The sequence below is a fragment of the Trachinotus anak genome, unplaced genomic scaffold (assembly GCF_046630095.1).
Source record: "Trachinotus anak isolate AG129_WGS33_773 ecotype Australia unplaced genomic scaffold, CSIRO_AGI_Tana_v1 ptg000019l, whole genome shotgun sequence".
Lineage (NCBI taxonomy): Eukaryota > Metazoa > Chordata > Actinopteri > Carangiformes > Carangidae > Trachinotus > Trachinotus anak.
This window is the reverse complement of record NW_027273870.1, coordinates 10,640,534-10,654,623: the sequence shown is the minus strand read 5'-3', so window position 1 is coordinate 10,654,623 and position 14,090 is coordinate 10,640,534. Positions and strand designations below refer to the sequence as shown.

Below are 14,090 nucleotides of genomic sequence, written 5' to 3'. Positions count from 1 at the left end.
CTTCACATGTTTGTTTGCATAGCAGCAGTGAGTGACATTGAACAGGTTTGGTGGTACTTTGGTGGTACTGTTGTGATTTTACTTTTTGTATCATGAACACTGCAGCTCAAATTAGACATGCTGTTGACTTAAGAGTGCAGTAAGATAACTTTATTGCAGTGTTTAACGATTGTGATCTTATTATCATAAGTTATCATTAAATTGTAGCAATGCTTTTATTATTGGAATAATTAGTCCCACAAGTGTTGTGCTTCAGTATTTGGAGTTACTGTAGTTATGGAGCTGTGGCAGTGCCAAAGTGTGATGACATAGCAGCTGTGGATTTTGTGACAGCACACATGGGAGGGACTGGAGTGCCTTTGGCCTGATCTGGCCTTTAGATGTGGGCCAGCTGCTCTCCAGCTGGCCTCTTACATTGCACAGTTAGCCTTGTGCATGAACAGTCTGAACTCAAGAATAGCTTTATAGAAATGCTACACACCAGTCATTTTAAAATCACTTTGCTCATTAACATGCACAATCTTTCTTGAAGCTAATCTAAACACCCAGTTAAGAAGTATAAATGGCGTCTTTGAATGTGGCTTTATATAGAAACTAAAGGCTGCAAATGCAGATCAGAGAGGCCTCAGATCACGCAGCTCCAGACATAAGTATGAAGGGCAGTTATAGGGCTAGCTTTATTTCATGGCAGTCCATACAATAGTTGTAGAGACATTTGCCACTAAAAACTAAAGTTAGGGGAAAACCACAGTAGGATACGGTGTAGTTACAGTGTAAAAAGATGAGTTTGACAAATTGAAAAATATCTACCTTGATATTGCTAGAAGAAAAATCAAAGGATCATTGTCATTAGGATTTGACCCTGAGGACCTTGGATGTGTGTGTAGAAATTTTCATATTAATCCAAGCAGTTGTTGTTAAGGTACTTCACTCTTGACCAAAGTGGTAAATCTGTCATCCAACATGACCATTCTTTTATAGCCATGCTGCTAGTGTGGCTAACAACATTTAGACTCCATTAAGAGCCATGCTAGCAGCTCTATGAGGCTCTACTCTGGCAAGTCAGTGCTCTGATGCTAACATCCCCACAGTGACAATGATTACATGCTGATGTTAAGCAAGTAAAATTAACATTTGCTAATTAATTCCGATCACAAAGCACAGCTGAGGCTTATGGGAAAGTCACTTGAAGGTATTTGCTCATAAACCAAAATACTGGATAAATTAATTTTGACCTGATGAGGAAAAGTCAGGTCAGCACCAAAAAGATTTCAGTTTATCCTGACAGGGCGTGAATGACTGCACCAGAATTCATGACAATCCAGCCCATAGTTGTTTAAATATTTCAAACTGACCAAACCGGCAGACTGACGTTGCCTTCCCTAGAGCTACACCATTGATATGGCTAAAAGCCACCTCCACTCAAGCTAGTCTTCCCTTAGACATCCAGTAGCCTGAAGGCCAAAATAGATCAAATCAAGTCAAATTAACTAAATCAGTAAAACTAAAACAGCAAACTAGTAAAATTCCACCTCACTCACCTCCTGTAACTGTTTAGGCTACTGTGCACTCACCAATCCCTCCGGTTGAAGTTCCAGCCATTTCCCCTTTTGTGGCAGCATTCCCCGCTTCCCCGTATGTATGTGGGCCAAACCTAGCTGTGGTTGTAGTCCCATCTTTGTAACCTGACCTCCAAAGCAACATGTTTCCACCTCCGGCAGCTGTCCCAGCCATGACTTGTAATAATGACATAATGAAAAAAACAAGTTGCTATACAGGAATGAATTCACTCCTGTATAGCAAGTGTATAGCAAGTGTATATCTTTGCTGTTGACATAATATCTTGCTGTTTTTGATGTGCAGACATTTACTAATAGCAGCTTATTATAAACAAATGTAAAAATCAGTAGACAAGAATAGACCTTCATTTGTAATTTCATCTGTTTACAGCCTTCTCTCTCGAGGGATCTGGGATAAGTTTTGCAGATCTCTTTCGCCTTGTGGCTTTCTACTGTGTTAGCAGGTAAATGGACAACGTTTCTTTTTCTATCTATCCGTCTAGCTCATTCCCAGCTTCACTGTGTTTTTCTCTGTGATGAGGAGTGGTTTGAGGACGGAAACTCCGTGGAAAATAATGTTTGTTGAGTAAGCAGTCAGCTCTCGGTGCCCAAGGCTCTCACTTCTTGTTTTAGCTCGTGCCAGCTCGGGAGACTCAGACAGACTTAAACAACAGACACAGGAAATAGAGGGAAATCGCGCCGCAAGCAATAACAAACACAACCTTGGATTTGACTGTAGAGATGGACCTCAAATCCAACAGATATCTGACATTGTGTAAATGCTTAGAATTTTTTCTTGAGCAGCATGTTAACTCACATTCACAGTCCCAACATCAATGTATTGCATAGTTTATCTTTAGACATTCATAGCTATGAATTTTGAATGGAATCAAAGGGTGTTTATTTTTGTGACGATAAATGAAAGTATTTTCACTCCTCTGTATGCCAGTGTCCACGTTTTGTTTGCAAACCAAACTTATGGCTGTTAAATAAGGACACTCTACACTATGACCCTAACCATAAAACACCAAACACTGAACAGTAATGATTAGATAAACTCACTAATCATTAAGAACTCCATGTTCTTATGTTTCCAATTTCTCTCCCATCATGCTTATTGCCTGTTTTTCCTTAACTTAGGGATGTCCTTCCTTTCACCATCAAACTCCCAGAGGCCATTGCATCTGCCAAGACTCAGAAAGAACTCGAGGAGGTGGCACAGCTTGGAGCAGGTATCATCCTTTATAACTTCCCTGGTTTGAAGCTGTGCTATATGAGTGCTCATCTTTAAGGACCATGCTGGTGAATTTCCAAGTTTGAACTACAAACTTATCACTGCTGATAATTTTTAAAAGCATACTACCATTTTTAGATTGGTGTCCTCCCATTCAGGAAGCCATGAGTTTACATTAATTTCACTTGGGTAAAGTACTCATAACCATGCAAGTATGGAGCAAGACATGGGAGGCAACTACACTAGTTTAGCATGAAGATTGCAAGCAGGGGGAAACAGCCTGGTTCTCTGCAATGTTTAAAACCTTAAAAGCCCAGTATTTTACATGTTGTATTTTGTTTTGTTAATCAGTACACAAAAGAAATGTAAATGTAAAAATGATATTGATATCTAGTTACACATTGTAACCATTTCTTGGTGAACAAGAGTCTAGAGTCTTATTATTACAGAGTGGTTGCCAGGTTTGGTACTTTTTCATCTGTACTGTTACCTATGTGAAAACCTCTGCCCAAAGACCTTATCTGGCAACCTTCACTACAATAGACACTGAACATGAGTACTGGGCAGGTAGTAAGGTTGGGCGATACACCAAAATTTCTTTTCAATCTGATATCAAGTAATACAGAGCCCATATTGCCTATATCAATACCAATACCAAAACTGGCTTATGCACTTTCACGTAGGAAATAGCAGTGTCATGATTTATGAGGTATATGTATCATCAATAGCCTCAATCTTAATACATTTTAATGAGGACTATAAGATTTGCCAAACAAACTGTCATTTTTGTACAAATTAAACCATTAGCGCTTCCTGGTAACAGACCTGTAAGAAAGTTGATGGTGTGCTAGTAGAAACTAAAATTGGGGAGTTAACTACTTCAATTTTAATTAAAGAAGAAGAAAGAAGACATCATTTTCATGATGTCCATGTTTGCATGTTCATTATCTGGCTTTGATTTCTCAGTGACATACTGTGGCTGAAGAATGTGGTGTTTGTCTCAGTGAACTACTGTTACATGTTAGAGTTAGCTTCAGCATACCAATTGGCTTACCATCATAAACTGTATAATGAGGTTACCACACAAAAATGTCAAAACTTTGACTTATGCAGAAAACATAAAAATGTATAATAATGCTCAGTGTTCACTGTTAGTTGGTTTTCATACTGAAGTGGCATAAACTGAAAGAAATAGCCAGCAGCTAGGTAGGAATATAACAATGTATAGTATACTTAAGAGGAAATGAGGCTAAAGACAAGACTGGACTAAAAATGGCTGCACTTGTTTAATAAACCACCCTCTCTTCAATGCCAGTGTTGCAGGGTGCAAACCTTGCAGGGCTATAATATGCAGTCAGTCAATCAAGCAAAGCAAAGAGAGTTAAACAACCAGTATTTCACAGATTGTGCACAGATTTTGTTTATTTTTCTTCTTCTGTGAAATAACACGGACCATTCAGGTCTGGTTTCACAGCACATTTAGTTGTTTCATCTCCACAAGTTATTCTAGGCTCAGCTGCTGTGAAACTGCAGTGAGTCAGCTTCCTACAGTAGAAGCCTACGACATAGCTCAGTGCTTAGTGTGTGTGTGTGTGTGTGGGGGGGATGGCGAGTGGAAAGCTACAGTGGGCTGTGTGCTATCTAAACACACACATACCATCATACCTCATTCAAACGTAAGAAAACACAAAACACCTTTCAAGTGAGAGTGCTAACATAACGTGCAGCAAACTGTGTCATAGGTATTTACGAACATAGTCATTGTTTTTGCATGCCTGCATTCCTGTGAATGGAAGTGGGTGTTAGTCTGCACTGTAGTGCCTTGTGCATTCTTACTTTTGACGTGTGCTGGAAGACGCAGAAAAGTCCTTCAACTGTGAGCCGGCTTCTGAGCCTTTCTTAGCAAACTACATTCATCAAGGGAAACTCCCATTCTCCACTGGAAAGCTTCTATTTAAAGACAAGAAGCAGACTGCCTTGATCTTTATGTTGGGGAATCTAGGCACGCACATGTGAATTACAAACACATGTTCCAAACAGCTTCAGACATTTGAATCTTGCAATGACTTTGCACCTTGTTTGCCTCCCCAGAGGACACGGAAGGCGTTGTTATGCTAGAGTGGTTCAACTTATTAACTGATATTTTTATCATGAATATTTGGTCGGTCGGATATTTTTTGGTGAGTGTAGGATTCAACATTTTAGCCATATTAGCAACATGATTCTAGTATGTATGATAGTAATTTTGTTCCGTTGAAATATCCCAGCAGCATTGGATGGATTGCCATAAAATTTTGCAGACATTGATCATCCCTTTACCTTCCATCTAGGGCCATTTTAAGGTCAAAATTTAAATACGTCTGATAACTTGGTTTATGACCAAATACCTGCAAGTATAGTGACACAGCTGTGCTTTGTGTTCAGTACTAAAATTACGCTAACATGCTAAAATAGGATGGTCAAGGTGGTCTCCACCTTGGTAAACCCCATCACCCTAAGCATAAGTAAGGTTAGCAGGTGGAGTTGACACTGTAAGCGTGTTAGCATGCTAACATTAGCATTTAGCTCCAAACACCACGGTGCCTATAGCCTTGTAGAGCTGCTAGCATAGCACTGCTAGAATTTTATTCACTGAAATCAAGAATGTATGTCAGAATTTATTCAGTGGACATCAAACCTTTTTCAACTTTACTTGAAAAAGGCTTACAGCCGTGGCCTCATTTGTGATTTCACCTACTTTATTATGTTTTAGTAAGAACCTTGCATTTTCTGATCTGCCTCCATTTAATTTGCTGTTGTCACGGTTTGCTTTTATGCCATGTGCTGTCCTGGTAGAACTGTATTTTTATACTAGTCCAGTAATTTCACCTCTCACCTGTTTTTACTCTACTTGTACTGTAACAGGCGTGGCCACAAACAAATGTAGGTCCATTATTTGAAAACTTATTTTAATTTTAATTTTTATCATAGAATTCACAGTACTAAAATATCAAATAAAAATAAACACAAAGCAAAGGGAAAAACAGAGTTTGAAGAATCGGCTTGTGCTACACTGAGGGTCAGTCAGTGTTATTCAGGGAGGGTTGCCTGGTGCAGTCCTGCTCTGCAGTGTCAGGTTCCCATTGCTCACATGGACCAGTAAGAATACCACAGGCAGATCTGAAACTGCTCTAAAGGCAGTCAGCTGGCTTTACTGCCCCAGGACTGCAAGAGTTACCGTCTTCCATTTTTAGGCTGCAGGAGCAGTCATCACCAGGCAATGAATGCATACATTTTGTGTATGATTTGTCGTCTATGTCTATTATTGGGCTGTAACTACAAAACAAATAGCATCAATTTAAAAAAGGAAGAGGAGCGGAAGAAAATTATAAAAATAAGGTTTGCAGACAGCAATGAATTCATTTAACAACAGAAAACTGTCAGCTGCTCAGCTTGGAGAGCTACAGCTACAGCACCATTTAGAATTATGAGAGAGGAAAACAGAGCAGGAAGCAGGAGTGGAGGAACTGGAACTGTGTGCCGTGTGGTGTATGCCCTCCCACTCTGTGATTAGCATGGGTCACTCCCTCTCTGTCTCTGGGTGTGTGTCGGCATTCAGTGAATCAGACTCAAGAGCGACAGAGCTGAATTCACCAGCAAGACGAAAGACACAGGCAAGCAGAAAGACAGGCAAAGAAAAGTAAGGAAAACTTGTAGTAAACATCTGAAGTGTTGGTAAGAAGTACTTGAGAATACTGCGTTTGTTCTTTTAAATCTATTCTTTAACTGATCTTTACTTGAACACTCTTGATCCCAGTTGTTGTCTAAGGACAGTGTTTCCCTGGGGACTTGAATTGTTCTACAGGAGAAGTATGTCTAGCTTAAAGTTAATCTTTGCTTTTTTATGTCTTTGTATTGCAGGTTTCTGGGACTCTGCCCTGTGCAGTCAGCGTCGCACCTCCCCCCATCCCTGTCGCCCTCTGAGCCGTACCCTCAGCCCCCAGCGGACTAACAGGAACAGGGAGGGCAGGGGGTCACAGCAGAAATACACCACTTACTGCGACAGTGCACCACCAACCCTACGGTCCCACGTTCCTCCACCTTCATTTTATCTGGAGCGAAGGCATTCCAGTGGTCCTCTGTGCTTTGTTAACCCTTTGTTTCTCCAGACGCATCATCACCACCACTGTGAAAACGATTCTCCTTCACATGCTCTGAAGTCCAATAACGACCTAGAAAATGCGGGGAAATCATCTGTTACGCCATTAAGCAGCAGTGAAGGTAGCAAGCAACACGTGGACAAGATCAAACTGAACGGCAAATCAAGGCCCGCACCCCCTCGCCCCCCTCCCCCTCGCTCAATGCCACGCCGGCGCCCTGCCCCACCTCCACCTGGGCCTCCAGCAGCTACCACCAGACCCAAGAGCATGCCAGAGGCCGTTGTTGTGGCTGCAAGGCAACACCAGTCCCCCACCAGGCGCCTGGCACCCGCTCGACCACCAATGGGTGCCAAGCACAGCAGCCTAAGTGCCAGCTCACCAATCCCTGTGCCTTCAAACCCACCACCTCCAAGGCCTAAAAAACCTGATTTGGAAGCCCATCGCTGCCACATCGCACTGGATGATGAGACCATCGCCAAAGCTCTGTCTCGTGCCAAGCTTCCACCCTGCGAGCCTCCACCTACTGTCCCTGCTGATGTGCTACTGGAGAATAATGCTGGGAGTCCATCCAGTCCTAATGAGAGGGGACGCCAGCGGCTCAGTGACATGAGTATGTCTACTTCTTCCTCTGACTCACTGGAATACTCACAGTCTCCAGGATTCTCCCTGGGCCTTGCCCCAAACCCATCTCGACACCTTGACCATCAAGACCCAGTGGAGGACAGCAGTGAGGAGGATGAGGATGGGGAAGAAGATGAAGAGGAGGACTATGGGGTCGGCCTAGAGACAGATCTAGAAATGCGCCTCCGTCCATCGTTTAAGTCGCGGAGGCGAAGGGTTGGTGTGAGCCTGAGTGGGGGGTCCTTTATCCTGCCTAGGGCCTTGAAAGGACGCTTCCGCAAAGTGAGTGGCATGCTGAGCTCCTTCATGACACCGGAGAGACGGGCGGTGAAAAGGATTGCCGAACTGTCCAGGGACAAAAGCTCCTACTTTGGCTCCCTGGTTCATGACTACATCAGCTTTGTTCAGGAGAACCGAGGCTGTCACACATCAGGGGTGGATTTTCTGCAGACTCTCAGGCAGTTTATGACACAAATGAAGGCTTACCTGCGGCAGAGTTCTGAGCTGGACCCACCTATAGAGTCACTCATACCTGAGGATCAGATCGGTAAGTCAGACAACAACAGTGAGAATCTTCAAAACCATGAAGTTGAATGAAGCTTTTGAGATTTGTTGGTTGCACAGTGGGTTTGTGTATCCTGACTTCATGAAACATCTGCCTAAGCACATGTGGGCACATGCATGATGTTTTAGTCATATCCCATCTCTGACAGCATTCAGTTTCTACAAGTTTTAATTCCAGTATAATTAGAGAAGTGAAACCTCTTTAGTATTGCTTCAGTTAAGGATTTCAAAATGACATCATTCACTGACAATGTTCAGCGAGTGCCCAGGCTTGCCAATGTCTTGGGAATCAGACATACACGATTAGGTTTTCCATATTAGTCTGCATCATTACAGGTGTTGATTTACAGAGATGCCATTGTGCTGTGCCCCAAGTTATTCTTGGCCTCTGTTCATTGGCATACGCTCATTATGCAGTTGAGGCTCATTTTGAAAGGCAGGAATTACATTTAACTGTACTTTTTTTTTATTGTGGGCTGGTTATTGAACCTCTGTACTCTTTTGGTATTCTTCAAAATGTGTCTGTAGCACATCAGTACTGTATCAGTATTGGCCTCCAATATCTGGTCAGATTTGTACTATTATTATTTTATCAGATGGTTTCTGATTCACTGCAGTTTCATTTAGGCAAAGTTCTTGTACAGCTACATTTTGGTTTTTTTACAAAACCACATCCAACCCGTTATCCTAGTGGATTATATGAAATTTGTACATATTGTCATTGAGGTCATGATGATAATACAATTAAAGTTTGCAGACATGAGCATGCATTATCAAAGGGTTGTTTCATTGCAGTCACATTATTGTGGACTAGAGTATTTGCATGAATATGTAAGTATGTCTTTGCACACTTCTCACATCCCTTGTTCATTGTAAACAATAACAGCAAAGCCTTGTTCAGGCACAGAGAAGTGATCCACTCTGGTTGTGCTAGCAGACCACAGAAGCGTCTCGTGCTCTCAAAAGTTCTCTTTAGACACGGGAACTGTACAGAAATATAAGGACATTTTATGCAACAGACGAGGACATGAAAGTGAAGTTTATCCGACCTGGAATTTTAAGTTGTGTTAGTGACACTAGAGAAATGTATATGTGAAATAACTGAGTTGGTTTTTAGATAGTTAGAAGTGTATCTGTGCAGCCTAAGAAATTACAGATATTAATTTTTCCCTGTAAAATCAAAACAAAACTGAGGACTATGAGGAGGCAGACAATCTGGTGTCTGTGCTCCTATCCAGAGTGTTTACAGAGAGATTGAGAAGAGTGGGATTGTGTTATGGCTGGAGTCTGGAGTCTGACATCTTGGGAAAGAAATGTTTCAGTTTAACTCCAAAGTCTGACATGAGTTTTGAGTGTATATCCATTAGGTGTTTGTAAAGGGAGGATGTACGACTGTCAACACACACCCTGACTTATGGCAGTGAGAGGATGCGGATGAAGAGGAAAAGCTGTCATGTCTGGGTTATAAATCAGTAGAGTACACAAATTTAAAGTTAACTTTGTGTGCGTACACTGTATATTACACACTCTCCTACAGTTTATTGCAGTTGAAGTATTTGAACAGGTTGTAGCACAGATAAAGCCCGATAACAAACATTGCTCAATATACAAAGGAAATGAGCCTTTCTGGAAAGTATCAGGAAGTCCATAGTCAGAAAATGTGCATGTGTGTGCATGTGAGCCAACATGCACATACTACAGTGAAACCAACAGTGTCCTTAATAGTCTTTGTACTCCTCCTTGTGTACACACAAGGATCTGATGGGATTGTCCAGCCACTGTAAACACCTCAGGCCTCCCCTTGTTCATGACTCCATGGGTTATGAGTTATTTGTCTTAGCAGCATGCAATAAAGGACAGCCATGCCCTTACCTCAGGTGACCGATGGATTGTTTGTGTTCTAGTGCACTCATCTGGTATTTCTCTGAACCACCACAAAGGCATGTTCTCTGGAAGAACAGAATTCCTGTAAGTGCACGCTGAATTGTTAACACTGTTGCAAAACATGTATTTTGCTCTGTGTAGCTCATTGCATAAGCATGGCACAAACACTGCCTGGAGGCTGGGGATGCCTCTGCAGCATGAATAGTTGTGTTAGTTCTGCCAGTGGACAATAAGACACAATTGTGTCAATGTGAAATGCTGGACATGTAGGTCTGAGGTACAGATGGAACCATTGTAAGATCCACACGCAACCTTTTCCTGCATGTCATTTCAATGAATGGTGTACTTGTGAATGGGGTTGTGTTACATGTTTGATCAGGTTCCAGGTTGGTAAAATACCTGGATTTGTCAAGGTCAGACCTCAGCAAACGGGCCTCTCTTCAACTCTTCAAAGAGCAACACGCTAAACATTCAGGTTGCACTTTAATCACAAATAAGTAATCTATCTGGTAAAACCTCACAGATCTGTGATTGTGAAACTTTGGGGTTATTTATTTATTTATCAATTGTGTTTAAGTTGTTGAAAGCCAGGTATCACAAATGATTCAAATGCTACATTTTTATAAAAAGTTTTTTAGGGATGCATGCAACAATTGTTTTCGTTATCGATTAATGCTGAGGATATTGTCAATTAATTGTTTGGTAAATGAAACAGAAAACAGTGAAGAGTGCCCATCACAAGGTGACACCATCGAGCGACTTGTGTGATGGGCCAACAGTCCAAAACATCAAAATGTGCAATTTATTCCCCTATAGGCAGAAAATTCACATTTGACAATCTTGAAATATCAAATGTCTGAAATATATAGCTAAATAATGATCATTCAATAATTGCTGATCAATTTTCCTTTGATCAATTATTCGGTCAGCTTATTGTTGACCTCCAACGCTGATTTAAAACTTACAAAATTGGTATGTTTACAATACCAGACAGTGTTGTAGGTAGTATTACTGCAGAACAGTTGCATGAATGAATGCACATAGAAGATCAGTAGATAGACCAAGCCATTGCTGGTTTTGGTTTTTTCATGTGATTTGTTGTTATTTAAATTGAGGTGGACACATAGAACAGGTGAAGGACCTTTGGGTGTTCTACTTCACTTTCTAACTGGTTTCTTCCATATAATCTTTGAAAATGTATGTGCTGTGTGTTTGAGTTCATTTCAGTTAAGTGTTTGTCTTTCTTGTCTTTTTGTTTTGCAAACCATTATTAATTTTTGTGTTTTGGGTTAAACTGACTGTATGCATGAAACGTTTAATCAGATTTATTAGTCTAAACTGGTTAAAACTGCTAAACAACAAGAATAGAACAGTATAAAAGAAAGCCAGCCTTATCCTTTAACAGATGTATTTTCAGTGCCATATGCAGGATAAAGTTTACATCACTGAACGTTTTAGGGTTATCGACCACATTGTGGTTTGAGTTGGGCTGTCAGCTGACTTTCTATAACCTACTGATGTAATTTACTGAGAAATAAAGTGTCTGGATGACCAAACAGAGTCATACAGGCTCTGTAGTAACTGACAGAGCGGCGATGTTTCCTGTCATTAGTCTTACACAGTACATAATGATGCACTTTCATTTGTAATCAGTAATTTCTTTGCTTGAAGAATTAATAATTTCTTTATATACTGGTGTGATTTGATCATGAAAAATGTCTGTTTCTCTTTTATCTGTGTGTGTGTGTGGTGTGTGTTTGTTTATTTGTGTGTGTGTGTGTGTGTGTGCGTGCGTGCGTGCATGCATGTGTACAGACCAGGTGCTAGAGAAGGCCATGCACAAGTGTGTCCTGAAGCCTCTGAAGAGCATGATCGAGGTGGCTTTACATGACTTCCAGGTCAGGATTTTATTGTGTTTATTATGTTTGATGTGAGTTTTCAGACTGTGGAAATAAAAAAGGAAACAAACATGATATCTGGCAATGAAACATCGGCCACTGCACCCTAAACAGATGTCTCTTTAGTCGTAAAAGTCTGTGTTGGCACACCTTTAATAAACAGATGTAAATTTTCTCATTATCAGAAAGAAATAGTGAGCAGACTGCATGCCCCTAACATTATTTATCAATAATACTTAAAATGAAAAAGAAACCACACCATGAAAGAGGAGACTGGAGTTATTAGACATGGCTGTATCGTCCTATATAAAAGACAGACATGAGAGTGATATTGATCTTCTCACCTAACATAGAAGCAATAACCCTTTAACCCTGTCTCTCTCTTTTTTCTCTAGGTGAGCAGTGGAGCTTGGCAGCAGCTGAGGGAGAACCTGGCCCTGGCTAAGACCAAGCAGCCCCAGGAGCTGGGGGTAGATGGAGCTGTGCCCCCTGACGCCGTGGCTATTGAGAAGATCCGCCACAAGTTCCTAAACATGCGGAAGATGTACTCCCCTGAGAAGAAGGTGTCTCTGCTGTTGCGTGTGTGCAAACTCATCTACACCATCATGCAGGATAACTCAGGTATCGAAAAAGTGTTAGGTGATAGGTTGTACCCGAAATGTAACAAGAAGTTGGAGACTCTTGATACTCCTAGTCCAGACTTAGCTTCAGATTCTGTTTATGTTAACGAGCGTCACTCTGTCTGTCTGACCTGTGTGACCTCCACACCTACCTGCCTCTCTGCTCTCTGTCTGCTTCCGTCCAGGGAGGATGTACGGGGCCGATGACTTCCTGCCCATGCTGACTTATGTGGTGGCTCAGTGTGACATGCCTCAGCTGGACACAGAGATCCAGTACATGATGGAGCTGCTGGACCCATCTCTGCTCCAGGGAGAGGGTAGGTCATGTAGATTTGTTCAGCTGAATTTACCAACATTTCTCTTAGAAATAACATTAAAATTTAGCACAATATCAAATTAACTGGCCTTTACTTCTGCTTACAGTGTTGGAGTCAGCATGTGGTTAGCCTAGCTTAGCTACCAGAACTTAGCACACACAAGATGTTTTTCACTTTGGACAGAGCCAGGTTCACTGTTTCCCACTGTCTTTATGCTAGGCTAGGCTAACCACATGCTAACTCCGTCTCCCTTAAAACACAGACATGAGGTTGACATTGATCCTCTCATCTCACTCTTAGAAAGAGTTGAACTATTCCTTTAAAACCCTACAGTAAAGGGTCAAGTAGCACACACAGAAAACCCAGAATCTCATTTTACCCGTGTAACTGATGTGAAATTGAAGGGAAAACAACTTCACAAACAACTGAGGCTCCTAGGCTGTTTCTGTCACTAGAAGACATTCACCTCACTTCAAGATATAATGTAGGATGTTTCCCTCATGAGGTCAGGCACATTACAGTGTGGTGTGAGGTTAACGTGTTATCCACCCTATTGTATAACCCAGTCAAAGGAAGGTCTGTCCAGGGGGAAGCACTTAACTCTGTGTCAACGGAAGGCATACCTCCAGCTGTATGGTTGGAAACGGTTCATATCATTAGAGATCAAGGGTGGGGGTCACATATCAGAAGGCGTCACCATCAGATTTTCATTTTTCCCAGCGGTCACAGTCCGCTTTGCTTTGTGTTCAGAGACTGATGCTACAGATGTACAGATGCAAGAAAAAGTATGTGAACCCCTTTGGAATTTGCTGGTTTTCTGCATCAATTGGTCATAAGTGTAGAAAAGTGTAGACAAACACAGTTTTCTTAGTATTTTTTGGACACACCCATCAGTAAAAAGTAAAAGTGAAAATTAAAAAAGTAAGTGAACACCAATAACCTCAAACAAGCTCTCCCAGTAGCTGTATATCAGATCTGCATTCAAAAGGAAGTTCTTCTGGTGTGAATGACTTTCTGGGGTCACTCCACAGCATCTCTATTGAGTTAATATCTGGGTTGTGACAGGGCCACTCCAAAAGGTGGATTTTCTTTCGTTTGAAATCATTCTGTAGATAACCCAGGTTCTACTGAGCTTCAGCAGGTGGACATCCACCCTGGTGTTATCCTGTAAGATACAGTGATAAACTTGGGGATTAGATTTTCCCATGGCAATGGCTCAAAATAGCTGTCCAGACCCAGAGGCAGGAAAGCAGC

The 14,090-nt window shown here is 41.5% G+C and overlaps 1 protein-coding gene across 4 annotated transcripts in view; it reads left to right on the top strand.

Annotated features, from left to right (window-relative positions):
• Positions 1 to 14,090, top strand: part of LOC139636019 (ras and Rab interactor 2-like) — a 36,585-nt gene that overhangs the window by 19,325 nt on the left and 3,170 nt on the right. For all 4 annotated transcript variants that reach the window (XM_071503670.1, XM_071503668.1, XM_071503667.1 and 1 more), the window contains 6 exons: positions 1,951 to 2,023; positions 2,700 to 2,791; positions 6,694 to 8,100; positions 11,817 to 11,899; positions 12,295 to 12,520; positions 12,705 to 12,836. In XM_071503670.1, the coding sequence (XP_071359771.1) occupies positions 1,951 to 2,023; positions 2,700 to 2,791; positions 6,694 to 8,100; positions 11,817 to 11,899; positions 12,295 to 12,520; positions 12,705 to 12,836 (2,013 nt within the window). The remainder of the gene's footprint in view (positions 1 to 1,950; positions 2,024 to 2,699; positions 2,792 to 6,693; positions 8,101 to 11,816; positions 11,900 to 12,294; positions 12,521 to 12,704; positions 12,837 to 14,090) is intronic.